The sequence below is a fragment of the Pelodiscus sinensis genome, chromosome 29, assembly GCF_052426305.1.
Source record: "Pelodiscus sinensis isolate ZL-2025 chromosome 29, ASM5242630v1, whole genome shotgun sequence".
NCBI classification, from domain to species: Eukaryota; Metazoa; Chordata; order Testudines; family Trionychidae; genus Pelodiscus; species Pelodiscus sinensis.
Genome location: NC_143080.1, coordinates 5,224,883 through 5,238,798, shown reverse-complemented (window position 1 = coordinate 5,238,798; position 13,916 = coordinate 5,224,883). Strand labels below are relative to the sequence as shown.

Genomic DNA, 13,916 nt, shown 5'->3' with positions numbered 1-13,916 from the left:
AAGCCCTGTCTCATGTGAAGCTAGTGTCTGTCTCCCTGCCTGTGCCATCAGTGCCGGCCCAGGCTATGATCCCATGAATCAGTAAATGATCAATTTAATTCCCATTCTCTGAGCCACACAAACTTCAGGGTTTCATGAACTGAAATAAATGTCTGTTTGCAGAAAACAAACCCAAGAAGGAGTTAATTCAGGTCCTTATCAAGAGAGGGTATGAGTCTGATCCTGTGAAGGCCTGGAAAGAATCTCAGCAGAAGGTAACTCTTGTGTCAGCTTCTTGTCTCCTAGTCCAGCTGTCCTGGTTCTGAACTGGCTCCCATCGCCCTAGCAGCTGAAGACCTCCCAAGGGTTTGAAAACCAGAACTAACAAGAATAATGTGTTGTTCCTTTGTGGCACGTAGATTGGAATAGCCAGTGTGTTGGTGCACGGCAGTGATCTCCTGCCTTTTTAAACCGAGATCGCTTTTTCAATTTAAGTCAATCCAGAATCTATTTCAGACTCCAATACCTTTGTCTCACCCCTTCTTCAAGGCCCTGCCCTACTGCTTTCCTTTTCCAAGACACTCACACCACTCATTCTGTGGAGATGGGTACAGAGGGGGACACATGACAGCAGAGCTCCCCTCTTCTGCCTCCCCCACCCTGCACAGCAAGCAGGAGGCTCCTGGGGGCACAGCTCCAAGGAAGAGAAGAGCAGTGGGGGATGGGGCGGCTGAAGAGCCTCCAGCCAAACGGCTCACGATCACTAGAGCCCTGCAGATACCCACCGCCCATTTTTGCAGATTCAAACTTTTGTATGTGGGCAGGGCTCTAGGGATCACCTGTCACAGGCTCCCAAGATCCTGAACTACTAGTTGGTGACCCCAGGTATATGGCAAGGACGGGCACAATATGGCCCACAGGCCGGATCCAGCCCACCAAATATTTCCCTCCATCATGCCACGACTCTCTGGGCCACTAAAAATCCTATGGGGCTCTCAGGCAGGCTGACTGCCTGCTGTGGTCCTGGCCACGCGGGTCCCGGAAGCAGCTGGCCTTACGCCCATTGGGAGAAGTGCAACCTGTCATCACCTACCAGAAGGCTTGGGGTGGCCCCCATTGTGAAAATTATTGCCCACCCCTGGTGTATGGCGTCCTTTTTGAGAGAGCCAAAACAAATCAACATTATGTATTTAGTTGCAATGGTGATGAGGGCCCCCCCCATTCCTGTGGCACTGAGTTCCATAGTCCAGGTACCAGAGCACAGTCCTATACAAACTCGCTTATAGAGGTGGACTGTTTAACTCTCTGTAGGGTGAAGAAGAGGAAGAAAGCGACAATGACCAGGATAACGAATCTGCTGCAGCCTCTGGCCCAGACTTCAACTACCTGCTGAACATGCCCCTCTGGTACCTGACTAAAGAGAAGAAAGACGAGCTGTGCAAACAGAGAGATGACAAAGTATGCTGGTTGGGGCTATTCTTCCAGGCCTAGAAAGGGAAGTGATGTTTAAATTCAAATGAGACTAATATTTCCCGACTGGCTTGTTTTAGGAAAGTGAGCTGGAAAACCTCAAACGCAAGAGTCCCTCAGATCTGTGGAAGGAAGACCTGGCAGCCTTTGTTGAAGAACTAGATGTATGTAGATGTTCATTGCTGACAGCTATAAGATCTTGATCTGCTTTGCTATCACAGAAACCTAAAGAATGCAACTTGAATGTGCTATATGAGCCTGACTTCTCCCTGAGCAGAGGTGTAAGGCATCTTGCTGGGTAAGCCAGGGTGTCCCTGACCTGGGGCAAAGAGCTGGAACCAGCAGAGAGCTGAGTAGGGAGCAGTAGCTGTGGGGTGGCATTTGGGAAAGGTGAGGGAAAGTCAGAATTCTGGAGTAGTCAGGGAAGGCCTGGGGGAGTTTGTTGGAAGAGGATACTGCAGACAGGAATCTGAGTCTGATTGGCCAGGTTATGTTCGAATTGTGGGCAATACACGTGCAGCTTTGCACTTACCTGGCCCAATTCTCAGAGTAGTAACCGGAACTGCAGCTCTGGCTTCAACAGCATCTTGCAAATAACCAAGTCTGTCAGTCTGTGGAAGGCGTCCCATCCTCAGGGGATAGGAAATGCATTGCAAAGTGGTGGGGTTTTGGTGGAACAGGCATATTTTTCTGGCACTTACTGTTTTGGTTTGTTTTTTTACAATCCCCTCTGCAGGCTGTGGAAGCCAGAGAAAAACAGGATGAGCTGGGTGGGGCACCTGGCAAAGCTCTCAAAGGGAAAGGGGGAAAACTAAAGGTGAAGAAGCTGCAGCTGGCTGAAGTCATGCCCTCCCCACATGGCAGAAGAGTCATCCCTCGAGTAACCGCAGAGATGAAGGCGGATGCAGAAAAGAAGACTAAAAAGAAAATAAAGGTAAAACAAGACACGTGAAAGGACTCTTCGGTGGGAGTCTTCTTCACCCAGCCTTTCCTATGAAATTGCAGTTTTGGGGTAGTAGGGATGTAAAATTTCAACTATTTGGCTAATGGAACAGTCAATGCAATTTGCATCAATTAGTCAATAAGGGCGCTTCTGCCTTTGAAGTGTAGCAACAGCCCTAAAGCTGTTGCTACATTTCGAAGGCAGAAGCTCTGCGGGTAGCAAGTGGCCAGCAAGAGAGTCCCCAGCTGAGCCCGGGCTCCATGTGGTGCTGCCACTTTGAAATGCCACATGCAGCCTGGGACAGCTGGGGACTTCCAGCTAGCCCTGGGCTGCACGCCGCATTTCCACACAGCACTGCTGCTTTGAAACACTTCCCTCCCCCCCCCATTTGCTGCCTCTTTCTAATAGAGGCAGCAAGAGTGGGGGAGGAGTGACTAGTTGACTAGCCTGTCAACTATCCTATAACCATTTGCTAATCAACTAGTCGTTCACATCCCTATTGGGTAGGCGAACGTGGCCCTGCACTCTGGGCAGAGGTTAGGGGAAAGCTTTGCAGGGTGCTCTCCAGGCCAGCAGAGAATAGAACCCGTCACTGGAAGAAGTGTTTGCAGAGGAATCCTTAGAGACACGTTCTGCAGGCAAGTTCACTTCCATCTGGCCTTTGCATTTCCAGTGACATGATGTCTAGGTCGTGCGGTGGTGCTGTAGATCTTAACAGTCCGAGGCAGAGTTTTGCCTGTGCTATCCATTGTTGATTTAAACTATTTTCCTATGACCACTTGTAGTTATGCAGTTCAGCCAATTGCCACCTACAAAAACAGATTATCCCCTCACCTTTTGTTTGGGCTGTAGCTAATCATGGCTGCTTCCTGCACAGCCTTTTCCCTCAAACAGATGTTCCCGTTAACCTGCACTGTTTTTAAACACACCCTGCTTAGCGCTGCATCCCTCCACGCCCTTCCAGGGGGCACCAGTGGGGCATTGTTTTTGTTGTATTTGATGGTGGTCTCTTGCTGGTTAGCATACTCCTCTGCTTTTGAGAATGATCACACCTGATTTGCTTTGGCTGCTGCTAACCCAACCAGCTGTTTATTGCTTCATGTACTTTAATGTCGTATTTTAAACTGCTACTTTTTCCCAGTAAAAATGCTAATCGTTATCTGTATTCTGGCATTTTAAATATGGAAGAACCAGACAGAGCTCTCACGTCTCCTTTTATCTTTAGACTGAAAAAATGGAACTTGAGGCAGATCAAGAAGGAAACTCGTCAGAAGAGAAGCCTGCAAATCTCAAACAAAGATTAGTAAAGAAGTTTAAAAGTGAGGAAGGTAAATATTTTGTACGTGTATTCCCTTCCATGGGAAACCAGGACTGTTCCACATTGGGCTGTGTGAGCATGTCCAGGAATGGGGGGGTGGAATCGGGGGTCAGTATGCTCAAAAGAATTAAGCGAGGCATGTGCAAAAGGAGCATTGGTTGAACACATGAGTAGAACGTCCCTCCTACATTAAAGCCAGAACCTTTGCAGTTAAGTGCTTTACTGCTGACTTCAACTCAGACATCTCAGAGCACATGTAGATTAGCTGACACCTTGTCATGCGTCCAACTCTTTCAGGTGCTAAGAAACAGTCCACTTTGCCATTCAAGCCCATAAAGAAGAAACGAAACCCCTGGTCTGATTCAGAATCCGATTCAGAGTTTGATAGTGATGTCGTCCCTCCGCGGGAGAGATTGAATCGTCGGACAGCAGGTGAGCAATGCCACATGGATCAAAATGGGCACTTAATGAAGGGTGAAATGGAGCTTGGCTCCTTAAGGCTTGGCTACACCGATTATAGAAGCCCCTTAGTCAGATGATCCCAGCAAGAAGTAATTTTTAAGCGGATCATTTATTGTGTAATACACAAGAGCTAGTTAATTCCATTATTCAGTCATACATCGCGGCTCAATCTGTCACACAAGTGAAGGGGTAGTAATCTTGAGCAACCTGAGAAATGTAACTGCAGCGTAACTATTTTATAAAATCAACTCTTGTTGGTTAGCAAGCCCAGATCTGTGCCGGTTACACTGGCTTCTGTCCTAGGCATAACCTTCAACATCTCAGCAGATTCTTGTGGTTTATTTTACCCCTTTCTTGTAGGTAAAATGACGCAGATAATTGAGAAACCCATTTAAAAAGTTTGATGAATTCTGCAGCTAACCGACGAATCGCATCTTTTTTATTTTGTTAGCAAAAAACTACACATTGGATTCGGATTCAGATCTCAGCGATGCAGATGGAAATTCTCAGTCGCAGGAGGTCAATGACGAGGATATCCTCTCAGAAGCACACTTACCTGAGAAGTCTGCTCCCAAAGCCAGGGGAGCCTCCAAGTGAGCCACTTTCTGTACACCATGACTACCGTAGGGGGGTTATGTTGAATAACAAGCTACATGTTTTCTTTTTGGATTACTTGGATTACAAGTATGTGGTGGGGTTTGTGTTCTAGGCAAACCAGTGAAAAGGCAACTGAAGAAGAATCCGAACCACAACAGGTGCAAAGTGCTATCTCTAGTAAGTATGTGAACTGAATAAGAGCTCTTGGGTTTGCCATCATACATTGACTTCTTTCAAGTACGTAGGCACCCTCCAGTTTTGATACCTGCTAGACACTGACAAAGCAGAAAGGTTCTATAACAAATTGAAAATCTCTTTATGGTGGGATGTGAATTGATCAGAAATAAGCTCATTCCATCTTGTATTTCCAGTCAGACTGAAATAGTAAACGCGTAGCCTGTTGAAATACCCTGTCCATTTTATTTGCTCAAGTTCAAGTCCAGGACGCAGATGATGAAAATCTGAGTCAAACTTCTGCAGCCCCGTCTATCTCTGCCCCTCTTAAGCCTGGAAAAGCTGCGCCCAGAAAACCTGCTGCAGGCAAGAAAACCACCAGCATCACTAAGGGTAGGTGAAGTTCAGTATTCTGAAACTGCAGAAAGTCATTTAAATGTGTTTGTTACTGTTTAATTCGGAAACAATAGGGAGCCGAGGGGTTTGCAGGTTACAGGCCAGAGTATTGACTTGAGGTGTTAATGATTTCAAAAAGTATCTGGAGTGTATAGCAAAGGGCCTCTTCGGTCACTGTCATATGTAAGGGAAAATTCCATTTGTGGACATACTACTGTTTGCTCTTTCCATCTCTGCTTAACGATGCGTGTGAGCCTAGAGCCAAAGTCACATGCTTTTGGGAGGGAGCATCTGAATTTGGGAGCAAGAAAAGGGAAGGCTTCGTTGAGTTCCCTCATATCTGGGCAGGAGGGAACCAAGCAGAGAAACAGGAAGCCAGTCACTAACCCAAAGGGTTAAATCAAGAGTGGGGAACCTCAGGCCCTGGGGGCTGTATGCAGCCCCCCAGCTTGCCTGGATCCGGCCCCTGAGGCTCAGCATTGGGGGCCCACATTGGTGCACTGACTGGTTCCCCTGCTACCCACTTGCAGAGCTGGAGCACACTAAATCTAGCCTGGGCCCACCCTAGGCTCAGGTGTGCAGGGGGAATGTGGGGAGTGTCTTTCTCCTTAGTCAGGGGCTTCTCACTTGTGTGCGGCCCCTAACTGATTTTCTGTGTGTCGGCGGCCTCTCACCCAAAAAAGCTTCCCCGCCCCTGGTTTAAATACTCCTGTTGCAGTTTCAGGTGCGCAGCCTTCCATCCTGGACGTTCTAGCCAAGAAAAAGGCAGCCCCCAAAGCCTGCAAGACAGCAAAAGCCAAGGCAGGAACTTCAGACTCCAGTGTTGACACAGCAGCCCCCAAGAAGCCAGGCCCCACCAAGGGGAAGAAAGCCACCACCAAAAGGAAGCCATTTTCAGACTCGGATTCTGATTCTGACTTTGGGTCCAGGCCTCCCAAGTCATTTGCAGCTAAGGTTTGTATTCTGCCACACAGAGGTGCCCCTGCCATACGTGTTTTAGAGAATGCAAGCTCTCACTCCCGGACGTGGGGGGTGTAAGAGAAGCCCCCATGTCACTCCTTTGCCTCCTGCTGGCCTTGGGGTATGTGGCCAGAGGAAAGCAGGAGTCTGAGATTCTAAGCCACACCTATCCCAAATGCATGAGCCTGGGCACCAGCCCCGAAACCAAAATAATGCAAAGGGCGGCTGTGGGCCATTTAAGAGCATCCTTGTACCCCTGACTTGCTTTAGGTGGACCCAGCCCTAACTGACCCAGTGACTAGAGAAGTGTCAGATGCTATGTAGCTGTTTGTTTTCTTCCCCAGAAATCCAAAGTGGAAGACGATAGCTTTCACGTTGAGTTGGGCTCTGACTTGGATAAACCCGTGACAGCTGCTCCCAGCATGAGGCCTGGACGTGCCCGAAAACCTATTCAGTACCTGGAAGAGTCCGATGAAGAGGACATGTTTTGAATTTTAATATGAAGATTTTAAAGAGGGGATCTTACTGATCTACAGACTCGTCCTTGGAGCAGAGCTCTCTGCGGGCTACGTCAATTCTCAGAGGATTGCAGATCTCCGACCCAGGAAATCATTTTATTGAATAATTAGTATTTGCCCCAAAATGTTACGCTGCCTGAGAGTGCCGATCTCGTTTTTCCCCTTGGGTTAAACCATTTGCATGTGTTGAAACAAGAGCCCCTCCTGCACGAATCAAGCAGCAATGGCATAGCTAGTTAGAGGGGGGAAAAGCCAAGCCAGTTAGCTGGAGGAGCTAATTTCCCTGGCCCTTCACGGTCATTTTAGTGTAGAAGCCGACTTTTAGCCCACCCGATACCCTTCACACAGGCTCTGTCCTTTCCTGATTGCATCTTCTTGGAGACGGACACATTATTGCACGTCTCTAGGCTGAACATCCACAAGAGATTCAAAAATACAAGCTGCCAAGTAAGGTGAGAGCCCTTGGCCAGAGGGAGCTTTAGGTTTTGCCCTTCTCTCTCCTTCGCAGTCTCATTTCAGTCCACGCCCTGCTTCGCTCCTTTGGTGGCCCACAGCTTGCCCTGAGAAGCAGTGTGTGAGCTCAGGCCATGCCCAGGCTGCCTGGAGGAGTGTCCTGTGTTACCACCTCGGTTCCCTTCAGCCCCACAGTCACATCTCAGATAACAACAGTTTGTCCCCATTTTACTGCAACAGTAAAATGTCCCTTTGGAGGCTTGATCCTAGAGCTGAGGGAGGAAGTGAAGTTAGTGACATGGGAGACCAACACAAGGCTGTGGAGACGCCTTTAATACTGGCTAAGAAAACTTTTAATGCTGGAAAGACCCTCTAGGAAGCAGGGTGGTCGTTGCAGTACGCCCAGGGTTGCTGTCAGCCCTGTTCATGGTTCCTGGGTGTTTGTCAAGTGGCCTTAGTGCCTGGATACCAGGTTGTCCAGAAGACCTGCTTCAAGCCAGTTGCCACAGACACCTGGCACAAGGGCTTCTGTAATCCAGATGCCTACGCAGAAGGAGCTAGGAAGAGAGTCTTGTTCCTTTTCCCTGGAAAGATGCCCACTGGAGCTTTTGCCTGCCTGCCACAGAGCTTTTCGACATGCTCTCCTGGAGCCTGCATAGCACTGAGGGGGTTAGCTGAGCGTTTGTAAATATTTTCTGTGTTTGTAATGTGCTGTCCTGTCATTTTTATATTTCTGTAATAAAGGGGTTTTACAGCAGTTTTGCTCAGTAGCGCTGATCATGGTGTTTCAGGGGGGCCTTGGCTCTGTGCTGCTGCTTTTCACATAGATGGGAATCCCAAAATCCACAGCATTGTCTAGGCATAAGCTAAGGGCTTGGAGACACTGAATCACTTCTAATGAAGCCCTCACCCCCTTTCTCTGCCTCCAGGCACCAGATCTCAATGGCTTCATTGGCCCAACTATCAGTCTTTGGTGCCTAGTGCTCTCGAGCACCATGCAAATTGTGTCCTTGCTGCTGCTTTCTGCAGTGAATTGCCCAGCCTGGCCTCGGTCTTGTCATAGACTTTAAGGTCAGAAGGGACCATTATGATCATCTAGTCTGACCCCCTGCACAACGCAGGCCACAGAATCTCACCCACCCCTCTTAGAATAATCCTCTCACCTATATCTCAGCTACTGAAACCTTCAAATACTTTGAAGACCCCAAGATGCAGAGAATCCTCTGGCTGTGATCTGTACCCCATGCTACAGATGAAGGCAAAAAACCTCCAGGGCCTCTAAGTCATTCAATGGTGGGTCCCAAACAGCCCTGGCCATGACTGGTGGATGGGGTGGCAGTGGGCTCCGAAGGAGCTGAATCCGTGTTTTAAGAGACCCTGCATTTGGCCTGGAGCAGGTCGAGTACCCCTGGGAGCTGTATAAATAGAACGATTGGATCCAAGGGAAGGATCAGGGAAGAAAGTTGTCCCAAAAACGGTAGGCTGCCCGAGAGTGCCTTGTGGAGTAGAACACCGGGTCTCTGCTCAGCTGGGACATTAAGTGTTGGTGGAGCCCTTGAAATGCTCTTCCTCTGAAAAGATTCTCCCATTGAGCTGCTCCGCTGTTGCTCCATTCTACCAGTAAATCCTTCGGTAGCTTCTTCCACAGTTGCCATGTGGGTCCAAGAGTGCTGCAGTCTTCACCCAGCCACGGCACCGGGGCCAGCATAGCCTGACTGGCCGGTTGGAGCATAGCCAGTGGCTCAGAAGCCAGGCCTGCTGCTACATGCTGAGCATGTGTGTGGCTGCCCATCTCGCTGCCCCTTGGAAAAAGGGAGCTGGGGGGGAGCTTTGTGGCCAGGCTGATTCTGGGAAAGTGGAGACTTCACCTAGGCTGCTGCTGTGAATTCTCAAAGAAATGGATGATCTTTCTCAGGGCCCACGGGGCGAGAGCCAGCCCAGTTGCATGGGGATTCACTTGACCTTGCCTGGTCCAGGCTAGTGGTTCTGCCCCCACAGTTCAACTGCTTCCCCAAGTCTGAGCCGCTCAATGTCTACTGCAGCGTGGGCCCGGCCCAGCCCCAAACAGACCATCTCACTTGCTGTAGGCAGGGCCTTAGCGGCACCAGTATCCCCCAAGCACTGATTGCAGCAGCTTCATCTTCAACTGGAGTGGCTGAGAGTGAACATCCTGCTTTCCTACATGCCTCCGGCTCCCTCAAACAGCTGCGGCTGGTGCTGGGTTAGAGCCAAGAATGGATGCAAGGGCCCATCATCAGCCTGGAATGGGGTCGGAGTTCAGCCTTGTCTTTTCCTTCACGTCTCCGCTGCTGTGTTGTAATGTGTGTGTCAAGTCAGGGCAAATCGCTTTGAGGCAGGCCGGGGGGAGGTCCTCCCCCTAAGGCACCAAACCAGTCACAAAGAGCATTTCTATTCGCCACACTGGCTAGAGGTCACACACAGCTTAGACACCCCTGTTCTTTGTGCCACCACCAGTACCACTGCTTAGACTGACGAGTGGTTACGGAAACCAGAACAGGTTCATCTGCTCTCCAAGGACTGGCCCCTTTCCCAGGTCACTTTATAACTCCGATCTGACCCAAAGAGCACGTTGTTAGCCAGCCCTCTAGAACAGTGGTCCCCAAACTTTCATGGCTGCCGGGAACCCGGGGGTGGGGCCATTCAAGTGCCACGCTTTTGGGGGTGGAGCCACGCATGTACCACGTGCTCAGGGCTGCCCACACACTGTGTGCCTGGGGCTGGCACCGCGCAGTGTAGATGGGGACAGTTTGCGCAAAAAAAGCCCTTTTGCGCAAGAACCCGTATTCCTCAAAAAAGGAGGTTTACAGGGTCTTGCGCAAAAGGGGTTTTTTTTTTGCACCAAACGGGCCCGTCTACACTGTTTTTTTTTGTTGCGCAACAACCTCTTCTGCAAAACGCATTGGAAGAGAATATGCAAATGAAGCTAATGAGCCATTCATTTGCATTGCCACTGCCACCAAAAAGAGGCAGTGCAGACGAGCCCTAAGAGCCAGACACCAGGGCCACCGTTCCAGAAGGAAATCCAGGCAGTGCATTTGGTACCGCTCAAGCATCCTTGCCTGTTGAATGTTCCTTGCCGGGCCAATCAACCCGAACCGCCTGTTGGCTGCTCTGAGGGGGAGGAATGGCCTGGCGTTTGAAATATGGACACAGCTGATGTTCAAGTACAAAATGAGGCATGGCCACCAATAGCGCCATCCTAACCAGCCCCCCCATACGTTTTAGACCCCTCACGTAGCCAGCGTGTTGCGTGGTTTGTGGCCACTGGGTACAACAATGCGCTGGGAAGACCTCTCACAATCCAGTAACGTCACACGTGGAGGGTGGCGCCACGCCCGGCTCCGTGCCCCGCCCCTGCTCAGCCGGCAGGCCGCGGCAAAGGGAAAGGGCTTTGCTGAGGGTGGCTCAACCGTGGTCCCATAGCGCATGGGGCCCAGTAGGGTCTGTGTGATCGTAGAAAATGCCTGGGCCGCCAGTTGGCCCTGTTTAAAATGGCGTGAACCCGCGAGGCTTCCTGCTTTGCGCTGCGAGCTGAGCATCCCTGCGCACGAACCGCGCTGCCTGGCGTGGGGTCGGCCGACAAGCCCTGCCAAAGCTGCTTTCTCCTCAGGCCCCGGAAGGCTGCCCCGGGCTGGTGCGTGTCGGCCGTGGGACGGGGCGGAGCGGCACTGGGGCTGGCTGCAGGGAGCAGCCGAGATAAGGGGTGGGCCGGATCCCCGCATGGGGCCTGTGACTGTCATGTGGGAAGTCAGTGGGCGATAGGCAGCGCGTGGGGCGTAGCAGTGGGAGCCCCCCCAGGGTGGGGAGCAGCACGGGAAGGATGAACATGCGCCAGGAGAGATAAGCGTTGTTATCACAGGCCTTGTGTGAGGGGAAATGCCAGCCCGGCCCCTCCCCCCCGTAGAAATAGTCACGGCAGGAGGGGTGCAGGGCGGCGTGCTCTGCAGGACAGCACCCTGCGCCGCAGCCCCGTGCGCCGAGCCGCGCCTGCGAGCACAAGGCGCGGGAGGAAAGGTCTCGCCGCTGGGTGGGGCTGACTATAAAGTGCTAAGGGCGGCTCAGCTACACCGCCAGGTGTGGCAGGGCCCTGGGCGCGCCTGGAGATGCCACCCATCAGCCGAGCGACCTTCAGCCTCATCGTCCCTGCTCAAGGCCCCTTGTGCCTCCCAGCCGTGTCTATGGTGGCTAACGTGGGCGTGCTCGGAGCAGGGACTGGCGCCACCCGGTACGTGCAAGGCCCAGTGCAATGATGCCGCATCATAATCGTCTAACCGCCAGCACCCTGGGGGGGGGGGGGAGACGCCCACTCGCCCTTCCACCCCCCCCCATGCACCAGCATGCACAAGAAAGGCTTTGCAGCCTCAGTCGGGCCTCGTTGCAACCACTGTACCCATGAGAACGGCCACACTGGGGCGGCCCATCTAGCTCTGCGTCCTATCTTCTGTCAATGGCCAATGCCAAGTGCCCCAGCAATCCAGTCTGTCGCCCAGCGTCTGGCAAACAGAGTCTCGCGACACCAGCCCTGCTGCATAGCCATTGATGGATCCACCCTCCATGAATTTATCTCTCTCTCTTCTGAACCCTGTTACAGTCCTGGTCTTCCCAACATCCTCTGGCGAGGAGTTCCACAGATGGCCTGTGCTGTGTGTGAAGAAAGGCTTCCTTTGGTTTGCTTTGAACCTGCTGCCTCGTCAGTTCATTTACCGAGCCCCCTAGTCTTTCTGTTATGACAAGGAATAACACGTCCTCATTTGTTTGGTGTTTGCCGGTTGGGGCAGGGATTGGACTCATTCTGATGTGCAGGTTGCGTGCTGCTTCTGAAGGGCTAATAGGAGCCCACAGTCTCACAGCTCAGTGCCTGGCTCCAGCCATTAGCATCCGAGTGCAGCGGGAGATGGGCTTCTGAGTAGGGCAGGGCCCGGTTGTTCTCTGGGGAGAAGAGCTGGAGGCTGGCACATCCCCGCAGTGGCTACCCTGGCCAGCAGTTCTGCTTTGCCAGGCCAGGAGGAGCCAGCGGCAGGTCCAGCCTCTGAGAAGCTGCGGTTAAAATAGCCCCCGTCATAGGGCCTCGCCCCTGCCAGATGCAGCCCAGACTGCGGTTGCACCAGCCCGAGCTCTCTGAGTGATGCTGCCGGGTAACAGGTGCGACTCCCTCCCAGCACGCACTCAGGAAGAGGGGGCCCTGGGTTAGCTATTTCCTGCCTCCTGGAACTGCCATGCGGGTGGCTCCATTGCTGCGGAGATCAATGTCCCCCCCAATCTCTTCAGGCCAGCTGCAGATTTTTCCTCTCCATGTACAGAATAATTTGTACGTGCACCAAGGCCTGTGAGAATGTGCACCGCAGGTAGCCACACCCACCCACCTTACGGGGAGCGCTGGCGGAGCTGCGCTGGACCCTCCCCGTGTCCAGAGAGGTGCCACTGACCTGTGCCGAACTGGGCCCTCGAAACTCGCCAGCCCCCCCCTCCAGTTCGAAAGGGGCGTGGCTATTTATTTGGCCGAGCTGCCCAAGACAGATTGATTTCCTACCACCCGCAGGGCGCTGTGGCCTGTTGCAGGCAGTGGCTGGAATGCTGGGTGAGATGGGGTAAGACATTTCAGGGCTTTGTTTTGCTCCAAGGCCAGACTCCATCAGGGGCGGCAGCTTCTGATTGGCTAGACACGCCCCCCCCCCCCCCCCCCCCCCGTAATGTGTCCCATTGAGTTTAGCTGCACTATCACAGCTACATTATAGCGCCCGGCGTGAAAGTCACAGCCCGTCCACCCACTGGTCCCTGGGCTTTTAATCCAGCCCAGCCCAGCGCTGGTGTGCAGGCAGGGGCCAAGGAGCCAGCGGCCTGCTGGGAGCCTATCAGTGGAAGTGAAGTGTTTATTGGAAGACAGTCAAGTGTGGAAAGCGCTGTCAGATTTTCCACTGCCGGGCTCTGGAGAACGTCTCCCGCACGTCCCCGCCGAGGGGGCTGTCTATTTAAGGGGCTGAGTGCTACAGAAACTCCAGGAGTCGTGGTTGTCGGGCTCCGGGCGCCACATGCCTCGCTCAGGGAAGGCGCCTGGCCCCGGTTCCACTAGCTCCCCTCCCTGCTAGACGCTGCATATATACAGCTGCACCAGCATGGCCTCCCCCAGTGCTGAAGGGAAACTGGCCCCCAGAGCTGAAGCGAGGTAGCCTGGTCCTGCCAGCATGTCACAAACACGAATTAAGCTTCACAGGGTGACAGGTTAAAGCCATTTTGGATGGGGAAACTGAGGCACAGGGGGCAGGGGCAGCGTGCCTGGAGAGGAACGCGGCACCGTGGAAAGGCACTGCCGGAGAGCACATCAGTTGCAAGTGGGGAAACTGAGTCACGGAGCAACATGGCTCCTCCAAGGCCACGAAGCAAGTTGATGGCGGAGCTGGGACTAGGGCCTGAGCGTCCTGGTTCCCATCCGGGTGACGTCAATTGGGACGCGGCGGCTTCCCAGGGGAACCACGTGTGCGCTCGCGGGGCCACGGCCCAGAGGGCCGTGACTAAAGGAGGGTCACGCTGCACACGCGTTCCCAGGAGGCGGCTCTAGGTCAGGGTGAAGCCGGGGCAGGCTGGGGGCTGGGAGAAGCCATGTGAACGAGACAGGGAAAGCGTCTCT

General features: G+C 52.7%; 1 protein-coding gene across 2 annotated transcripts in view; it reads left to right on the top strand.

The window, feature by feature from the left end:
• TOP2A (DNA topoisomerase II alpha) overlaps window positions 1-8,027 on the top strand; it is a 33,419-nt gene extending 25,392 nt beyond the window's left edge. For both annotated transcript variants that reach the window (XM_014569098.4, XM_075911134.2), the window contains exons 25-35: window positions 163-254; window positions 1,291-1,437; window positions 1,530-1,613; window positions 2,186-2,383; window positions 3,618-3,720; window positions 4,008-4,142; window positions 4,624-4,765; window positions 4,882-4,946; window positions 5,202-5,336; window positions 6,058-6,293; window positions 6,644-8,027. In XM_014569098.4, the coding sequence (XP_014424584.3) occupies window positions 163-254; window positions 1,291-1,437; window positions 1,530-1,613; window positions 2,186-2,383; window positions 3,618-3,720; window positions 4,008-4,142; window positions 4,624-4,765; window positions 4,882-4,946; window positions 5,202-5,336; window positions 6,058-6,293; window positions 6,644-6,790 (1,484 nt within the window). In that variant the 3' untranslated portion in view covers window positions 6,791-8,027. The remainder of the gene's footprint in view (window positions 1-162; window positions 255-1,290; window positions 1,438-1,529; window positions 1,614-2,185; window positions 2,384-3,617; window positions 3,721-4,007; window positions 4,143-4,623; window positions 4,766-4,881; window positions 4,947-5,201; window positions 5,337-6,057; window positions 6,294-6,643) is intronic.
• Window positions 8,028-13,916: the final 5,889 nt, after the last annotated feature.